The sequence below is a fragment of the Balaenoptera acutorostrata genome, chromosome 9 (genome assembly GCF_949987535.1).
Source record: "Balaenoptera acutorostrata chromosome 9, mBalAcu1.1, whole genome shotgun sequence".
NCBI lineage: Eukaryota > Metazoa > Chordata > Mammalia > Artiodactyla > Balaenopteridae > Balaenoptera > Balaenoptera acutorostrata.
Window position 1 is genome coordinate 29,076,134 of NC_080072.1, and position 20,282 is coordinate 29,096,415.

The 20,282-nt window shown below is 40.3% G+C and overlaps 1 protein-coding gene across 6 annotated transcripts in view; it reads left to right on the forward strand.

The window, feature by feature from the left end:
* MPPED2 (metallophosphoesterase domain containing 2) overlaps positions 1-20,282 on the forward strand; it is a 174,572-nt gene that overhangs the window by 86,210 nt on the left and 68,080 nt on the right. For all 6 annotated transcript variants that reach the window (XM_057553650.1, XM_057553647.1, XM_057553649.1 and 3 more), the window contains one exon: positions 2,330-2,555. In XM_057553650.1, the coding sequence (XP_057409633.1) occupies positions 2,330-2,555 (226 nt within the window). The remainder of the gene's footprint in view (positions 1-2,329; positions 2,556-20,282) is intronic.

A 20,282-nucleotide genomic window follows, 5' to 3' on the forward strand; every position in this document is an offset into this window, starting at 1 on the left:
ATTTTCATATAAAACACAAAGGTTGGCAGATTATAGATGAAAGGTCAGTTCAGCAAAAGAAATATGTCAGACAATCTCATAACATAGGTAACAGAGGATGGAAGTTGGAAACTACTATTGGATTCTCAGAAAGAGATGAGTTTGTTGGCAATGCGTAAATATCATCACGATTTTCTGTGGCTGTTCATTTTGGTGGCTACTTCTTTATGCTGAGTCTCCAAAATTTGATTTAAAAGACACTGAAGAGGCTGTCTTCCTGAGAAAGATTTACTTTGCAGCAGTTTTACTTTTTTTTTTTTTTCTTAACTGATCTGAAGGGGAGAAATGTACTTCCGTCACCTTGTTTCCCAGTCTCACCCATTCCATCCCTGAACCGAAGCTCTGAAATGGAAAAAGCAAGAAGCCAAGGCCTCTTGCAAGAGCAGTGGTACATAAAGACAGGGTTGACAGCGAGTCCATCATCATGAATGATTAAAGGAGGACCAGCAGCTAAAGCATGACTTGTACAAATAGAGTTGCTCAAAGGTTCACGCAGGTAGGACCTGCCTTGGAGCAGATTACTGTCCAGGAAAGCATTTCAGCCCGTTCCAGCCTTGGGAGCACAGGTGAGTCTGGGGATGCAGTATCAGGCCAGTGTGTTCACAGAGCCATGATGTTGAAATTGTGGGGCATCTCAAAAATTTCCAGCGTGTGCAGTGCTGGGAATTTGCAGGCTCCTTAATACATCTTTCATCTGTATTTTAAGTTCAGGGAATTGTGCAAAATATCATCATTCTATCCAAGTAGCTTGCAACATACATCACAGTCTTATTGCCTTATGCTAGTGCAGATTATAAGTTCTGCATGCATTTAAGAGAGGCTTCCTATTTTCTATGAGCTCTTCACTGTAGCCTTGCAAATAACTGAGGCCAAAGGCATTTCACACGACATTGTGGGCTAATAATCAAAGATATCTATTGATGCTTGGCCACAATGTTTTCGGTTTCGTCTTTCTGCAGTGTTATTTTCTGACTGCTTTCACCTCTCTCCTAAGTCTCCCCCTTAACCCACATGCTATATATACAATTTTAATACTATTTACAATTTGCGTTGCTGAAATCCAAGTGGGCCTATGACAAAACTTGCCTTCCCTTCCAAACAATATAATTCTCTCCCCCACTATAAGCTTCATTAATTGAATCATTGATTCTGGCTTGCTGGTAAGGACCAATTCTTACAACAAATGTATCCAATTTCCTGCTAGTGGTAACTTTCATTCTTCCTGGAATAGCAGGAAATATTAATTTTGCATTGGACCTAGGAGTCTCAGGAAGCTGGAATTATAGGCACCGTCGTCCCGCCCTTTTCCTCCTCAAAATAAAATGAAATAAAATAAAACGAGCAGCTGCCCAGTGGTGAGGCTTGAGGGATGGATAATGACAAAGAAGAGAAAAAGGCATTAATTTCAGGATGGGGGCAGCTGCCCGGCACTATCTCCCTTTGGATTTTGGTTCTTATAGCATCACGGTGAGTTATTAATATGTATGGTCCGTACTTTATTCAAACATTATAAATCTATGCAGAAGTCTGGTGTTTGGGTTTTCCTTTATAGCTTTCATTCTTCTTCCCAGAATTATCTCATTTTGATCGGGAAACTTCTGCATAAAAAACACACATGGAGAACTCACATTTCCATACCATAAATATTAAAAGGGGGTTAAGCTTTACAGTTTCTTCTCCCATCCCAATGGGAGGAAATTTAGCCTTCTAATCAGGGGGCCATTCTTAATGTTCTTTTTATTCGCAAGCCAAAAGGTAAACTTTAACTTGCCATATGAAATTGTACTGTGTAGTTCCTTTCATTTATGTAAATTGTGAAATGCTTGGCTATGCCATGTCTTTTATATGAAGCTTATACTAAAACATCTAGCAGTTATCTGAGTTGTTAAGAATAGTTGGTCGGCTTATTTTTTAAGGGTCAAAACCAAGTCCAGACCTTTTTAAGGCTCGTGATTAAAGTACTTTTTGCTGGATAATTATAAAGTGTGGATTCATCACAGTGTGGATTCATCACAGTGAATCTGTAGCAGACACAAAAGGGAAATGGAACTAGCAAACTTAATGTCTCCTTAGTAGCTTTTTAGCTTCTGAGCAACTTCCTATCTCCCGTTTATTGTCATTTTTGTTAGCATAAAAAAGTAGTCATAAATTTTGGTTCCCATGGAAATATAAAGGAATGCGTGAGCTATTTCATTTGGGGGTACTGTCTGCTAATCACGCAGTCTCTGCTCTTGTACTTCATGATGGGAAATGAACGTGCTAATTGGTGCTTTTTTTTTTCTTATTTCAGGAAACCTGCCATATGAATATAAAATAGTGATTGCTGGGAATCATGAACTGACATTTGATAAGGAATTCATGGCAGACCTTGTTAAGCAGGACTACTACCGTTTCCCCTCTGTGTCCAAATTGAAACCAGAGGACTTTGACAACGTTCAGTCCCTCCTGACAAACAGTATTTACTTACAAGACTCGGAGGTAACAGTGAAGGGATTCAGGATATATGGTGCACCTTGGTAAGTGTTCATTCCAACAGTCTTCCCCTCTGTTTTTTTAGCTCAGCACTCAGAAAGTATGGTTCCGGCTTAGGTGCCTTAAACCAAAAGGATAAAGATGAAGAGAAACCTTTTGGCTGTATTTAGAACATAATACGTATTTTGGCACTGCTTGCTGCAAAACACAATGCTTGTTGTTTTCATTGCGATGCAGATTTCTTTAGGCAAGATCAATGGGAGCCTGGCTTTGGTAGATACGTGTCTGTTTGTGTGACCGGGGCTGCATGTGTGTCTGTGGGACACAGAAGGATTTGGTGGAAGGTCACCATGTTACCCTTCATGCAGATTCAGCCACTCTGAACATTCCATCAGCCTACGTGACTCGTTTCCTTCTCGTTTTACATTGGAAGCACTCATAAAATATCTTGCTTAGATTAGAGTTTCTCAAATCTTGCTACACATCAGAATCACCTGACCAACTCTGAAGAAATACAGATTTTGAAGCCATATCCCCCCTGAGACTCTGATTCTCCTTCCTGAGGTGGAGCCCAGTGACCTGTATTTTTAAAGCTCCCCAGACAAGACTGAAGGAGAGCTCAGTTCTAGAATTCTCAGTACTGAAATTCTCAGCTCTAGAAAACTTGAAGCAGGCATGTATTCCTTGGGACCAGACAAGGAAGCATTTTGACCTTGGTTCTATCAGTTGCCAGTTGTCTGGTTTTGAAGAAGTTAATTCATAGAGAAGGAACCTCAGTTTCTCTACGACAGTGAAAATAATACCTACTTTTAGAGGGTTATTATGCGGATTAAATTAGGTGATGTTTGCAATGGATTGAGAAGAGCGCCTGGTGATTTGCTTAGAATAACAATTACCATTTTTCAGGCCTTAGCTCTGCCACGAGATATTTATGTGAACTTGAGCAAGTCATTTAGCCTCTAGAGCCAGTTTTTTAATCTCTAAAATGGGAGTGTTTGTTAGATCAGAAGATCAGTAGCAGAGGAGTCTTGGATTTTTATTTATTTGCTTTCTTACTTTTTGAGAGCTCTATGTGTATACAGAGCAGAAAACTAACCTTTACTCACTTAACCTGGTAAAGTATCCCAGTCCTGCCTTAGAAGTTAAGGATAAGGCTGGAAAAGGACAGAGTGAATTCAGATTGGCCACCCCACTCAACAGTTTGGATTGTCTTCTGTAAAATAGAAAGTTGAGGTATTTCCTGTAATTTGGTTTTCTAGCTTTACTAGTTGGTATCCAGAAGGACTGATGAGTGGATACAGGAAGTATATTTCCGTTTAAAATCAACCTGACCGTGATTCTGAACTCTTAATTGAGTACTTACCAAATGTCAGGCGCTAAAAGTCCTTTATACCTATTATCTCATTTTCTTCAAACTGCCTTTAAGAGACAGGCACTATTGTGATTCTCATTTGGCAGATGAGAAAACTCGGGCGCAGAAAGGTTAAGTAACTGCTCAAGAATCACACGGATTCTAAGTGATAGCATCCTAATTTGAGTCTGGCTGCAGGGTACATGGTATGCCTGAGGTGGTGGTGGTAGTGCTGTGGTAATTGGTGGTTATAATCTGCAGTGTTTATATCCAGCTTTATGAATGCACGTCAATTAGTTCTTTTTATATGTGACAAGGTGGTAAAGGGCAAGAGAACAAACAGCAGAAATTAGTCCTATCAAACAATAATCTGAAAGCTGATCTTGGGGTAATGTAGGATGCCGATATCAGCATTTCTGGGTAAAGGGCAGGAGAGAGAGAGCTTTTTCAGCTTCACAGCTCACTTCTTCTTTTTTTTTTTTTTAAAGTATTTGTTTATTTTTTTTTTATTTTTGGCTGTGTTGGGTCTTCGTTTCTGTGCGAGGGCTTTCTCTAGTTGCGGCCAGCGGGGACCACTCTTCATCGCGGTGCGCGGGCCTCTCACTATCGCGGCCTCTCTTGTTGCAGAGCACAGGCTCAGTAATTGTGGCTCATGGGCCCAGGTGCTCCGCAGCATGTGGAATCTTCCCAGACCAGGGTTCGAACCCGTGTCCCCTGCATTGGCAGGCAGATTCTCAACCACTGCGCCACCAGGGAAGCCCCACAGCTCACTTCTTAATGATTATGCAGTAGTTGAGGAATGACCTCTAATTGGCAGAGAAGCTCTACATGGAGTTGAGATGATTTTTTCAATAATTTAAGATGATTTTTGAAAAATCTTCAGAGCCCAGAACATTTAAGCCCATTCCTGAACAAACAGGATTTTCAGAGATTCCCTGGATTGATGGTTGTTGGTGTGATGACATCAAGCTTCCTCCATTATCTGAGCAGGTCCAGATCTGTTTAGGATAGGGTTTAGCTCAACCAGATTATGGCCGTGATGCATGAGGGAGTTTTTGGATTCTGAGGCAGATCGTGTAGCATCTCAAGAAATAACAAAACATAGTAGTTCAAATATGTGAAGTGATGGGGCATAATTTGGTTTTGGTGGTGGTACAAACTTTGGACAAAGTTTATGTCTGAACTGGATTGATCTCATTCAAAATTGTTTATTTTAATATTGGAGAAACTGGTTAAGTCAAGAAAACACGCAGCATTAGTCTTCTAAAATGCTACCCTGAAGTTGTTTTTACACACAGTTTATTGGGATTTCTAGAAAGTTTGAACTATTTCCTTTCTTTTTACAATGAGGGAGATCTTTAAATGGAATTTGTCTCACCCATAGGAATTGTTGATACTTTGTCTTTTGACCAAGAATACAGGGGTTGATGAAAAGGAAATTGCAATTTCATCCTATTTTTATGATGAAAATTAGTATTGATATTAAAAAAATAATAATTAAAATAGTTAAAAAATTAATATTCCCAGAACTGCTGTAATCTGAACATTGATTTAGGAATGCCTATGTTAGCATTTCTATGCAAGGAGAACAGATTTTCCCATTTCTACTACTTATTTATTCAGGCTTGGGACCTTGGGCATTTTTCTGACTGTTTCCATGCCTCCGTTTTCTCATCTCTAAAGTGAGAAATAGCAATATTACTTCTCTCTCATGGTTGTTACAAGTGAGTTAATGCCTCCACAGCATGCAGAAGACTTCCTGGCATGGAGTAAGTACTGGATAGGTGTTAGCTATTACTGATGTAGTAGGGTTGGTGTTTCCAATGTACTTTATACCTTTGTCTACCTTCACATGGAGACAATTGCACTAGGAGTCAGATGGGCTGGCTTCTAGCCTTAGTTCAGTCTCTGCTGACTGTACAGCAAATCCCTTCTCTATTTTGTAAAACAGGGGTAGTGAGGTCTGCCCCACTTTCTCTCTGATGCCACTCACTTCAATAGTCACCAAAATTAGAATCTTTAAAGAGCATACATATTTGCAGGCATGCTTGATTATTTTAATATCTTGTATAATTTTTAGCTTCTTTCACTATTAAGAATTTGACTGGAAGCAAATCTGAGGGTGGTGGGTGATTTATACTAGAGCTGCTACTCTTCTCCTATGAGAAATAAGGATTTTCCATCCTAAGATTCACACATAGGTGGACATCTGCTTAGTAACCCATTAGATCCTCCAACTCCAATATAATGTGAACGGTTTTAACTTTGATTTCCATGCTTTTCCTATAACTTTTCTGGAGGGAATATTTAGTTCTGATTTACTGATATTGCTAGTGGTTTTCATTTAAAAACAGAAATCAAAATAAGAACCTTGATACTAAGGATTTCCATCCTGTCACAGGTTTCTCAAAAGTAATTGCCATCTCTGTGATAAACCATAGTGGAAAAGAATATAAAAGAATAACGTGTATATGTGTATCACTGAGTCACCTTGCTGTACAGCAGAGATTGCCACAACTTTGTAAATCAACTAGACTTCAATCAAAAAAAATTTTTTTTTAAAGTAATTGCCGTCTGACCAGGGAGAGAGCTTATTAACTCATGTATTTACAAAATGTGGACCGTGACTCAGTTTCACTCTAAACAAGGTATATTAGCTCATATTCATTACATGTTTGTAACTTGTAGCACCGCTGAAAGCTTCCTAAAGACCAGAGAGAATTAACGCAGTGTCTCCTAACTTACAATTTAGGAGGAACTTGTATGTGGAAAATAACTTACAACAATCCTGAGCACTCATGTGTGTTTGCAGTTGGAGCATACTGTCGTGCTTATTAGATCTGCAAAGAAGAGGGTTTGGATGTGGTTCGATGGGTCTGGGAAAATCCAACGGCCTACACTGAAGAAGTTGTGCATGGGGTGCCTTGTCCTGGAAGAAAGGTGCTCCCTTGGAAGGAAGGCAAGAGTTGACCAGTTCTCAAGGGGCAGCCCGGCCTCAGGAGGCCTTCACCCGGGTTCTGTGGCTTCTGTATGTATTCCTTCGCCACCTCGTTCTTCCAAGAATCGTGAAGAAAGGAGTCAGGCGTGATGTATTGTCATGGGACTAACAGTTCAGTCACAGCTTTTCTTAACTTCTCCTATTACATTTTTCTCTCCCTCTCTGGGGGAGAGAAGAGGGTCTTGTGTGGCCTAGCAGTTAGATCTGCCCAGGACTTTGCTCTCATAACAGCACAGCTCGTGGATTTCTTGTATCCCTTGTGTTGATTTTTTGCCACCGAGGTGGTTCCTGATCTCCTTTTGTGATCACTTTCAGCTTTTGATCCCAAAAATGTCTTTTCCAAAGGCTGATTGTGGTCAGAAAGAGGAGACAAAATTCTAATCTGTCAAATATCAGCCACTGATATTTGTGCTAATTCACTGCTTGTCTGGTCAGGGTGGAGGGGAGGTGGCATTTTGAAATCATCTTTGTGTTTTTGGTTACTGGATCTGTAGCCAGCATTTTAGTGCAAGTAGATTTCCATAAACTCACTCGTGGGACTGGGCATTTAAAAATCGACTAGCCCCTTCTTTTTTCTGATTTCAGTTGCTCTTTGGCTACTAAGATGCTTATGTAGAAAAAACAATCCAGGTGCAAACGGATCAGTAGCTAAGCCACTAAAAGTAAAAAGTCCGTCTTGCTCCGACCTCAGTGTGGCAGTTGTATAGTTCAGCAATGCACCTTGTTCCCCTCCTGAACAGAAACGCAGAGCTAGTCTCCTGTGGCTTTTAATGAATATGAGCAGGGCTTTCCAATGTCCAGGAATTTGATCTCTACTCTGACCAAGGGGTCAGGAACAAAGAGCACACTTTCTCATGTTAGAGTAGACCCAGGTGTAATTTGTCAGATTTAGTAATTGTAGAGGAAGTGCCTTAACTTCTGCAGCAGGAAAATTAGATCGAGCCTAGGCAGCGTAATTCTAAAATGGCTGAAATAGCAAGAGAAAGTCCATTGAGCTGCATTTTCAAAGGAAGTGTGTGCAGGATAATTTTTTTTTTCCTTCCTCTCTCCCCCTCATTTTGGATCATCAACATGTTGAGTTTGTCTATTCGTTCAGATGTAATTTTCTCAGCGTTTTTCAAAGTGGGAGTTAAGCGTTGTTTCCACTCTCTGCAGCCTTTATAATTGTGTTTGCATCCAAACAGCTACAAGGTTGCTCACGTTTTCTTGTTCTGATCAGCACAATGGTACTGTAAGTTTACCCTGTCAGAAAGCTTCAGATGTTTTTATTTCCAATTATAAGGTTTGTAATGCATCATGTATTTTGCTGACAGTCTTCAAGATCTTGCAGTAGCGAAAAAATTAACAGCAGATATTGAGTGAGAGGATGAGAAAACCAATTGGCCACTCATGATGGAATTCAGATCTGGGGATGGGTGGAATGGGCTCATTTATTTTATTTTCAAGTCATACTTTGTAATTAACTTGGGCCAAAAAAAAGGGAAGAAGAAGAAGAAAAGAAAGAAACATCTCCACGTTCAGCAGGAAAGCCCTTTCACGCTAAAGAACAGGACTGTACGAACAAGACTGATATTGTGCCACGATTTCAGGGATTCCAGCTTTTATTCAGGAGGGCTCAGGAAGGTATTGGCACAGAAACAGGTCTGTGTGTGTGTGTTAAACAAATACGCACTCTCCTTCCACATGATTCTGTTCCAGGGCCCAGGCTAACGTTTCATTTTTCTTGGCGTGAGGCCCACGGACTCTCCCATTCTGAAACCTGTGGCGGGTCTGTCCTGCTCTAGAATTACAGGCTCTGTTTACATTTTCGCCTGCTTCAGAATGCAGCTGACTGCTCTGAAAGCTGCACGGGATCAGCTTCATTTCTGGTTTAACAACCGCGCTGTTTATTTGGAAAAGGAGAAAGCAAACCCTGTCCGCTTGCTTCCTACCTCCCATTGCTAGCCATACCAGTACATACCTTGGCAAAAGCTGGTTTATGTGGAGTTTAGGACGTTGGATGCAACTCATACCTTTCCGCCTGCTTGTCGTGTGCCTTTAGCTGATGTGTTGGTGGTGGTCGATTAGACAAATGTGGAGGAGGGTATAGAAGTGTTCCTGGGCATTCAGTTATGCTTAATATCAGCCATTGGCTTAATTTAAATTTTGGGGGGCTCATTCTGAGAGGCCAACTCAATTAGCAAACGACGATAATAAACTTCTATTTGGATGATATATTTCACTTAGAGAACTTTCACATGTGTTATCTCCTTTGGGCTTCACAACGATTCTAAATAGTTAAAATTTAAAACCAATTCTAAACAATTAAAAGGCAAAGGGCATGTATTCATAATAATTATTAATAATAGCCAGCATTTACAAGTGCTGTTATGTCGTGACAGTGCCGCCCGGTGATGCCTCCTATTGACAGAGGAAACCAAGATCGAGCTTTTGGCAGAAAAGGCGACTTGCCCAAAGTTAGTTTGGGGAGAAATAGGACTAGAATCCAGCCTTCCTTTGCTGAGCTCTTGAGGCTGAGCCGGGATATCCTAGTAACCGCACATGTCACTCTACTCCTTGACCTGAGGCAACTCAGGAAGTGGCCACTTAGAAGCCTTGGCTGTTCCCATCTAGTTGCAAAAAGGACACACAGAAATGCAGGCCAGTCCTCTCAGGAGCTCTCAGGCTTCAGTGATGGGGTGCTTGAAAGGGGGGGGACAATGGGAATGTTGGGGGGACAGAACAAAAGACTCATCCTGATCTTCTGCATGGTGTGCCCCAGAGCCTAGGGTTCAAAACATGAGGATCTATACCTGTGCGTCATAGGCACGGACCAGCTGCTCTGGTGTTTCTGCTCCATGGCGACAACTTCCGTTTCCTTTGCACACACGTCAGAGGGGCAAGTATCGGGTGCACGTGGCAATTTCCCTCTGAAGCACCAAGGAGCAGCTGAGAGAGACGGCAGCCCCGGGCACACGCACCGAGAAGGAAGTGCTGACCGTGTTTCCGCACGGAAGTCGGGCTGGTGTGGACCCACACACCGTGCTCCAGGCACACCTGGACTCCACGATGAGACCCTGCCGGCTCGCTGCTGGGGGTTCTGTCATTTTCTCATGTTACACTGACAGGTTCCTTTTTTTTTTTTTTTTTTTTTTAATTATTTATTTATTTATGGCTGAGTTGGGTCTTCGTTTCTGCGCGAGGGCTTTCTCCAGTTGCGGCAAGCGGGGGCCACTCTTCATCGCGGTGCGCGGGCCTCTCACTATCACGGCCTCTCTTGTTGCGGGGCACAGGCTCCAGACGCGCAGGCTCAGTAGTTGTGGCGCACGGGCCTAGTTGCTCCGCGGCATGTGGGATCTTCCCAGACCAGGGCTCGAACCGGTGTCCCCTGCATTGGCAGGCAGATTCTCAACCACTGCACCACCAGGGAAGCCCCAGGTTCCTTTTTAACCCAGAGTTGCTGTTGGTGGAGGGAAGGAGATGATACAGTGGCTCTAAGCTCCACAAGGGCGGGGACCCTGTCAGCTTTGTTCTCCACGCATACCCTAGGCCAGCCCAGGGCCTGGCACACAGCGGATGCTCGGTCCGTTTCTGCTGAATGAATGAATGCATGAATGAGGGTGGTAGTGGTAAAGATGTGTCTGTGGCTGGCTGACTGAAGGTCCACACCTATGAGACACCCAGTTGCAAAAGAAAAAATATTTCCAAGACAAGATCAAGCATAGCCATGAATCTGCAAGGACAGCTAGAGATGGTAGAACAAAGTGGAACCAAACAAAGCACTAACCTATGTCCATGAGCGCTTCATGAACATGTCTAGATCCTTCCCGAACATTCGGAAAGATAGAGTGCACGGCATCTCTCCAGGTGAGCATGGTCTAGTAAAGGTGAGGAGAGGGATTAGTGGGACAGACCTACCTAGAAGGCAGTGAGAGTTTTCAAAGAAAGGCTCCAACAGTATTTTTAGACTCTTCATTGTCATTTCTGTACCTCATTTGCTTTATCCCCATGCTCTGAGTAGCTACAGAAATTTCTATTAGATTTGGAGACTGCGTCTTCAAGCTACAGTAAAATCAGCCAGTGTAAAGTGTGAGTTTGGTTGGAAGCTAAAACGAGTGTGCCCTCAGAATGTCCTTTGGACGTTAGAAACCAGTTATTAAACATGTAGTATTCTCTCTTCTCAATGGTTGAGTTCTCAATGGTTGAATTCTTTGAGTTGAATTAAAGCCATACAGATTCTGTACCATTTATTTTCAAGCTATTTGGCAAACACGTATTTCTTATTTAATCCTTTGAATTGTAAGTGTAATGTGAATTTCTGCGGATATTACCAGGTGGTGAGCCCACTGGCGTCCCTTTGACAATTGTGACCCGTATTTGCCGGGTTCCAGGCACTGCTGCTGCTCTGCCTTCCTGCACACATTTACCCTATAGCTCAGGTGTGCTCACAAGGAAGTCCAGGTAACTGCACAGGTAGCTTCCTTCAGTCCCCCTGATGATCCGTAGTGAGGGTGAATGGGCTTCGGAGCCCACAGCTTGGAGGTTGCCACTTCTACCTAGTGCTCCGTTTTTGCCGGGCACCTCACCTGCATGGCCTCGGGTCACCCCTTTACCCCTTTGGGTGAGTCTGCCTGCTGCCAGAGTTGTTTCACAACAGAGTCACGGTGATCAAAGCCATGCTGTGTTCTGCGCTCGACAGGAGAGAGGCCCTGTGCCCTTCTAGGCTGCTCTGTAAGAGGACCATCAAAGGATGTCACTCAGCCTCCCAGAGAGTCACCTGTATGCACGTGGGAGGCTTGTTGGGAGACAGGACAAAACATGCTGTGCTCAGGGACATCCCTCTGACAGTGAAGGGTTTGTTGAAACTGGCTGAGCTCTTCTTGCTGATTCCCTCTTTCCTTAAAACATCAGTTCCTCAGGTTAACAAACTTCTGGCTGGACCTCCCCAGCAGGGAGACACCCCCTGAAAGGTCTTATCCCCAGGCTGGACGTAGCTTAAACAGCTGCAGCCCTGTTCTACCCACGGTCGGGGGAAGCAGTGTGTGTATAGAGGCCACAGGCTTTAGCCTTTAGAAGCAGCTGTCCCCAGCGAGCTTGTGTCTCAGTTTTATCATTTAGAACTCACTTACCTTCTTAAGCAAGTTGTTTCATCTCGAAGCCACAGTTTCATCTGTGAAATGGGTATGCAAAGAACAACAACTACTATTCCTTGAGCATCACCCACATACAGGTATTTTACGTAAAATAGTTTTTAAGCCTCACAGCCACCCTGTAAAGAAAGTAATATTTCCCCCACTTGGGAGATGATAAAATTGAAGTTTTATGATGAAAATAGAGAAGTTAAATAACTACACAAGGACACTCATTTCCTTAGTAGCAGAACTGGAAGTCTAACCTCAAAGCCTTAATTTTTTCACTGCTCTGTGTATTTTTCGTGGGATTAAAATGCGACCGTGTATGTTAAGTACCTGGCACTCAGTAAATGCTCAATAAATATTATTTTCTTCCCTGGCAAGTAATAGTTGTGTAGTTTTGTGATGGCTATTTTTGTTTGTTTGTCTGTCTGTGTTCTTGTCTTTTTTTATGATGGTGTATCAGGGTGGAAGGGGAGAAGCAAAAAGGGACAGAAAGGAGGTGAATAAAAAACTTAGTCTAGGAAAATAGTTACCCCTATGTGTGTGTGTATGTGAGGGAGGTGGGGAGAGAAAAGAATTTTTAAAAGCAAACATTGTATGGTTTCATTGCACGGCAAGTTGCTAATGATCTGGATAAGTGGAAACCATTTAGGAAAGGAACCCCATATATCGGCAGCATGTGGTCAAAGGACGTGGAAGAGTGAATAGATGTCTGTTAAATGAAGACATATGGGGCATTTTAAGGTCACTTACATGGAGCATCATTTTAAATGTATGAGTAACGCTCGGTACTGCGTTTTCACCCAGGAAAAAAATAAAGGTAATCTTGGATGGGAACTATAAATTGAAAGTGGAATGTTCCGTGAGGGCTGCTCAAACAGGAAGTTAGTGGCAAATCGGAAAGCTTTTGGATTAGCAGAATGTGTCTGCATTCTGTAAAGAGCAGAAAAAATGAGTTTGAAAATCTGCTTTAATTCAGGAGAGGATATTGGAAGATTGTTTTGCACAAATATTAGAAAAGATCAGCTAGGTTAAAGCGTAACTACAATTGCTGTGACTAATAATGTCCAAGTACGAAATTTGCAGCAAAAAAATGAAAAATAAATGAAGAGAAGCACCTGGTATATAAAACCTAATGTCTGGCATGGTGGGTTTAGGATGGATCACATTTTTTTTAAAAAGCAGTGCTCACAGGGAGATCAGCTCGGTGCTTTGTGACCACCTAGAGGGATGGGATAGGGAGGGTGGGAGGGAGACCCAAGAGGGAGGGGATATGGGGATATATGTATATGTATAGCTGATTCACTTTGTTGTACAGCAGAAACGAACACACCATTATAAAGCAATTATACTCCAAGAAAGATGTTTTAAAAAAATTAAAATTTAATTAAATTTAATTAAATTAAAAAAAAAACAGTGCTAAAATTTCATAGAACCTACAGTAAATCAACATTGAAGACTAAGTAAAACCAATGCTATGTGTGTAAAGGGAAAAAAAGAGGTCAGAGCTGACACACTGATTTTCCATCTTCTCCTAAAATTTGTTACGAACTTCTTTTACATACGATGTACAAAATGATAGCACATAAAACTAAGTGCCTCTGATGCCTGCCTGGCTTTTTAACTGGAGATGACTTTCTCTCACTACATTTCAAGCTACTTTATGCATTGAAATGATGGGACATATCAATTTTAATTCTAAATCCAGTAAGGTATGCCGACATTCCATGCCACACAAGCCTCCATAAACAATGGGAAGTAGCTTAAAGCATCATGATTCCAGAAATAGGATTATCAAAAACAGAAACTAGGGGGAAAAAATTTTTTTATTGTCTTATTGATTTAAAAGTCCAACCCCTCAAACCACTAGGCCATAATTGGGGCCTCTATTTTCATTTTGAATCAAGAATTAATAGAAAAAAACCTTCTTGCTTTGATCTTTTCAGAACGAAATAAAAGCTGCTAGACTAAAACCTAATCAGAAATGGTTGATGGAAAAACGAGTTGGAAATAGGCTGTTGGGCTATTATTAGCCACCTCCCCACTTTTTTTTTTTTCTTTCCTTGGGTGTTATGACTTAAGGGGAGAAATTGTGGAAAGGACATTTGTTTAAGAAATTCAACTCAAATTCGTGAGTTTTGCTTTTATATTTAAATATATTAATACATAGGAAGCACTTGAGAATGAGGGTTTTAGGCTGTGTTTATGATGCCTTTGTTACTAAACATTTTTTAATGCTTCCCGATTTTTCAGATGAAACAGCAAAGACTAGTTATTTTTCTTACCCAAATTCAGCTTCTCCCTTAAAAACATGTAGTAATTCTGTACAAGGAAGTACTTACCTGTAGGTCCCGCAGAATGAATATGAAAAACGGGAGACCAAAGTGTGTACATATAATGCTGGCCCTGACCTTTGTGCTTTTAAATAGCTCTTACCAGAGGCGAATTCTGTGTGGTTTGCTGGCTTACAGAGCAGCTTCAGAGGCAGGCCCAGGAGAGGTGAGGGAATTTTCAGGGTATTGAAGTGCCTGCCTACATTCAAACACACCATATATGCCATTCAGTACTACTCTTAAAGGGAAAATCTGATATTAAGGACGGTATTGGTTTTTAAGGTTATTTGTTATAGAAATTGCCTCTGTAGAGTTTGAACTCTGTTCTGAAAAGCCTGAGAGAAACAGGATCACTTCTTTGGAAATTTTGAAGTTTGGCTGGCCTGTAAACCACAGGCTTAACCATACGCTAAAGTCAGTTCTGAGGTTTTGTAACTGTTGATACTTATGATTTTCATCATAGATGTGTTTTTACTTTGTTGATTGTTGCAATAAACAGAATCATTGGATTACTGATAGAGCAGAATACAAATATGCCAGAGAAAATCCATTTTCTTTGTCCATTGACTCAAATAACTCTTCTTGTGAATGAGACCAAAAAAACTTGTCTTTCTGGGTTTTCTACAAGTAAGAACAGAACAACAAAAAAAAAAAGGTGAAAGGAAAATAGCTATTACAGAATATCAAGGGTAGAAATCATGCAAAGAGTAGACATCTCAATTCCTAAAGATTATGTTTTCCAAGCTGTGTAAATTCTCTTCAGTTAATCGGACACTCACATGAATAAAAGCTTTACAATTCCAGTGAAAATTCATCCATTCACCTGGTTTTGGTCATTCAAGAATTAGCATCAGACATCAGAGAGCAATGGTATGTTTTTCTTCTTACATTTAGCAGTAAGCTTTTCACAAGCTATATTCCCACCAAAAATATACAGAGGTATCAATAGCATCACAAAAAAATGTATATACATATATAGAGAAAATGAAAACCGAAAGGTAATACACCACAAGTATAACAACAGTTTTCTCTTATGAATTGTTCTTTCTTTCTTTCATTCTACTTGTCTGGGACTTTTATGTGTTCTTGCAGTGGGTAAGTTTTATTTTTACAGTCAGAAGAAAAGGCCACATTCTCTAGCTGTAAGATGTATGCTAGGGGTAATTTGGACGTTGACTCTCTCATTTTTTCTAACTTTGTGCCGTCGTTGTGTATCTAGTTCTTGCAGAGTTGTGGGCCTGCACATATGCACACACTTCAGGGATTACCTGTGTCACAGCCCATTGCCAAAGATGGCGGGGGGGGGAGGGTGGATGTCTGTCCTCATCAACAAGTTCTGTGTGTGCCCTGCTGAAATGGAAAGATTCCCGGAAAGCACCAGAGCTGTGCTTCATTCTGCTGAAAATTTTTGTTTCCTCTTTTAAATCAGTCTCTCCCAAAAAAGGTGGAACCCAGATGGCTCATTTGGTGATGGGGTAACTGATGGAACCCAGCCCTCTTTGGTGCTGCATTTTTGATTCACCCCCCCCCCCCCCCGTGTGACTTGGGTCTGTAGGTCTGGCTTTACAGGATGCGACTTCAGTCAAGGAAAGCCTGGTGCCTACCTTTGCTTATTTGTATTCCAGTGCTGTACCCTCCCCTCCTCTCGTGTGTCTTTGTTCTATTAATCTGCAAAACAGGGCTCGACTTGTGATTAGTCCTTGGAGCTTGTTTCTATTAATCAGCCTGCAAAACAGGTCGACTTGGACGCTTTTGTTCCAGAGCTTAATGTGTTCTCCTTGTCAGGCTGTGGTTCAGGCTGCTCAGTTTGCCTTAAATGGGACCAGAGAGTGAAATTTGGTTTTTATATGCTGATTGCATTGTAAAGAGAGAAAATACCATTTGAAAAGACAACAGGAAAATGCTAATGTAGGATTGTAGAGATGTGTTTTAGGAAGAGGAAAAGTTTACAAAAAATATAACTTGTGTAGCCTTGTTGTGCTGTAGGATACACTGCACAGTGCAGTTGACTGGAACAGAAAATAAAGCATCATTTATATTCTATAGTCGAGAAGTATGGTGTGCAGCAAAGGCTGCCTATTAATAATAATTTTATGTGTGTTTATATGTAATTTTCTTTTGATAACTTAAAGTGGGAACAGCATCCTGTTAGCCCCAATATTGAGGAATTATAAGAAGACCCAATACGATTTTGTGAGTTTCCTTGCTCTTTTCTTCCCACCCTCCCTTGTGCTGAAGGACCTTGGCACAGTTTAAAATTATTCTACCTGTTAGGTAGGGGGAAACTCTGTATCTCAATTTTGTTATCTTCATTATCAAGGGACAAGCATTGACCTAACTGTGTGAGATAGAGTGTGGGTGAGCTGAGTGATGATTATAAATTGCTTTGTAAAATGCTCGTTATCACCATTTAAAAAATTCTGCGAACTCTAACGTGCAAAGGATAAGATTGCTGGAAAAGAATTTTAATGTGTAACTTTTCCCAGTGACAGCGATGCTATTGGAGAAAAACAGTTTTCTATTGGAAGTCATCTTTTACGTCTCTAAAAATTTCTAGTGAATTTCAGCCTTCATTACTTGTGAAATAATGCCCCCTCTAAAAAAACAATAATAAAAAATTCTGTTGAAGTATATGCAAGGAGCAAACTGTCAGAGTCCCAAATTAAATTTGTCATCAGTGATAAATTTAGTGCTGTAAGATACTTTAATAAGTGCTTCAGCTTGATTTATTGGTTTTGTGAGTTACCAAGAGTATATTATGTCTTGTACAGAACTTAGCAGAAGCAATTTCTGACTAGACCTTCCTTGATTAAAAAAAATGAAGTCTCATTTTAGTCGCAGTGGTAATTATTTTAGTGCCAAGTTGGAAGGTAAGCACACTGCAGTTCTGTCATTAATATAAAAAAAGAAAGAAAAGAAAAAGAAAAAAATGTCAAAATGCAAAAGGGAAAACATTTGAAAGGTTCTGGTTCTTTATTTTTGCACATACTTTATTTCCTTCGTGTATACTGGGTGTCTAGGCTGTTTTACTGGTTGGTACTTAAGTTGCAGCCATCACACATATAATCACTAATGAGTGTCAGGATTCAGCTGCTAATTTGAAAGGCTTTGTGGCTCTTTCACCCCAGACACTAGCAGCTTCATTAGGCTCTGCTTTGTCCAGCCTGACCTTTGCTGGCCTCTAGATCACAGCTAAATACCAACATTACACCAACACTCTCCCATTGAAACAGTCCAGACCTGATTCCTTTGGTGCATATCTTATCAGAATCTGCTCCTGACAGAAACTTGGGTGCCTCATGCCGCATAATTAGGATTACATTCCCCCAAAGAGGCCCTACTTCCTCACACCCATGGGAGTGTTCAGTTTGATTGGAGATTTGAATTTTAGAGCAATTAGCAAATTTCTGTCTTTTTTTTTTTAATGTTCTTTTAAAAGGCATAACTTTTTAAATGTGTTTTTATGTGAAAAGCAACAAAAAAATTTTTTTTCCCTTGGGGAAGGAAAAACCATACAATTTAGTATTAATGGCATCAAATAAGAAAAAAGAAAAGGAAATCTAACGGTGTTTTATTTTTTCTTTAGAGGTTTGTCTTTGGGCGTGCACTCTCCTTAAAAATCAAACCAGTTAGCAAGCAGGTGGAGGAGAGCTTTCTATTTGTTGTGCACTTTTAAACATCCTGAGAAATAAAACGTGGGCATGATTTGTCAAGCTTTAGGTTGTCGGGAAGGAAAGCCTTTATTTCTCAGTGACGTAGTTTGTAGATTCTCCGCCTGCTGTTCCCAATTCCCAGAGAAATTATTCTGCATTAGTTTAAAATTTTACCCTATATTTGCTATAAAGCAGTAGTCAGGTGGTGGTGTCTTTTGGCATGGTCTGTGACTATCAACTAGGAAAATAAATCCTTATAAACTTCTTTCTCATCAGATCCAGTCTTCCAAGCCAGGTCTCCAGTGATCTTATTTTGAAGTGGTTTGAATTCTCCTTCCTTTTTACGGAGAGTCATAAAATTAGAGATGGGCAGGAGCTCTCTGATTGCATCACTTTTTCCACCCCTTTGGCCAGTGGCTCCCCTCCCTCCAGCATATTCCCTGGTGTTCCATTCAGCCTCGGTTAGGATACTAAGACCAGAGAGGCTTCTTGTTCAGTCCCCTCTGGGAAAATGTCCCGCGGTCCTTGACATGTGGGTATGCTTTCAGGCATGCAAGCTGAAGTTTTCTCCGCTTTAAGAATCCTCTGCATTCTTACCTTCAGTCTCTCTTCTTATTCCTTGACCCTCAGGAACTTTTCCTGTCTCCGTCAAACAGCCTGTAGGTATTGTGAACAAAGAAACAATCCACACATGCATGGTTTTGTCTTTTTATCCTCCTCATTCAAAATGACAGCATTATTTAGGGGATTTTCTCATTATTAACCATGTGTCTAAGATGTGCCTAAATTTGAATAGTCCATAAATTTTACCTATAAATGAATCTCATAAATCCTAAGCCATTTCATAGACCCTGTGACCAGAGCTTCTCAGAATCTTGTTGGTATTGAGACTTTTCAGGAATCTAGGATCAAGATGAGGACTCTGTAAAGTTTGTTTTTAGATGGACAAAATTAAATTTATCCAAGTCCTTGGTTCATGACACACTGTTATCATGGGCCTGTGCATATCCCTTATTATTATCGTGTTATTTATCCATTTATGAATAATGTAGTGAACATCCATTGACCCACACCACACACCAGAGAACTAGACTACTGACAATAATTTGTGTTTGTCTTTGTGCTTTCCCCTCTCTTACTGTTACGCTTTCCTTCTCCAGGTATACATTAATTTGAATTTTGTCTTTTCAAATAGATACAGGAAAAGCGTTTGACTAATTTCAACATTCATTCATAAAAACTCTCAGCAACTAGGAGTAGAAAGGAACTTCATCATCTGATACAGGGTCACAACCTACTGTTAGCATCAGAGTTCATGGTAAATATTGAATGCTTTCAAACTAAGATCAGGAAAATGTAAGGGTTCTTGGACTCACACTTCTAGTCACCAGTTTTTGGAGGCCCTAAACAGTATAATAAAGCACAAAAAAGAAATAAAAGGAATGAAGATTGTAAAGGAAAAAGTAAAATTGTCTCTTTTTTGCATGTGACATGGTTGTTAATTTAGAAAATTCTAGAAATCTCCAAAACAACAGAATTCTAAGGAATTTCTAAGAATCAAGAAGTAATAAGTAAATTTACCAAGGTTACAGGATAAAGAGCTAGTATATAAAGAGCAACTGCTTATTTATATACTAACAACGTAAAATTGAAAATGAATTTTTTTAAAATGTTAATTACAATAGTACCAAAACCATAAAATGGCAAGGGTAAATATAACAGAAGATCTGGAGTATCTTTTCACTGAAAATTAAACAATATTGCTGAAAGGATTAAAGAAGACTTAAACAAGTGAAGACATACTATGTTTGTAGACTGTTCAGTCCTCCCCCAATTAATCTATAGGTGCAACTTAGTCTACCGGCTGAGTCAAAATCTCAGCAGACTTTTGATTTTTAGAAGTAAACAAGTTGATTCTAATATTTCTTTGAAAATGAAAAAAGAAGATCTAGAATAGCCAAAAGTAATTAAAAAATAGAAGTTGGTGGACTTATATTATCTTATATCCAGACTTACTATAAATCTTTTAATAATCAAAACACTGTGATAATGGTGAAAGATAGACATATAGATCAATGGAAGAGAAAAAGGAGTCCGGAAACAGACTCACACATATATGGTCAAACGAATTTTGACACAGTGCCAAGGCAATTTAAAGGGGAAACAGTAGTCTTCAATCAACTTGGACAAATAAATGTCATATGGAAAACCTGGACTCATACCTCACACCATATACAAAAATAAATACAAAATAGATATTACACTGAAATAGAGTAATTCTATAAAACTTCTAGAAGAAAACTTAAAAGAAAATATTGGGAT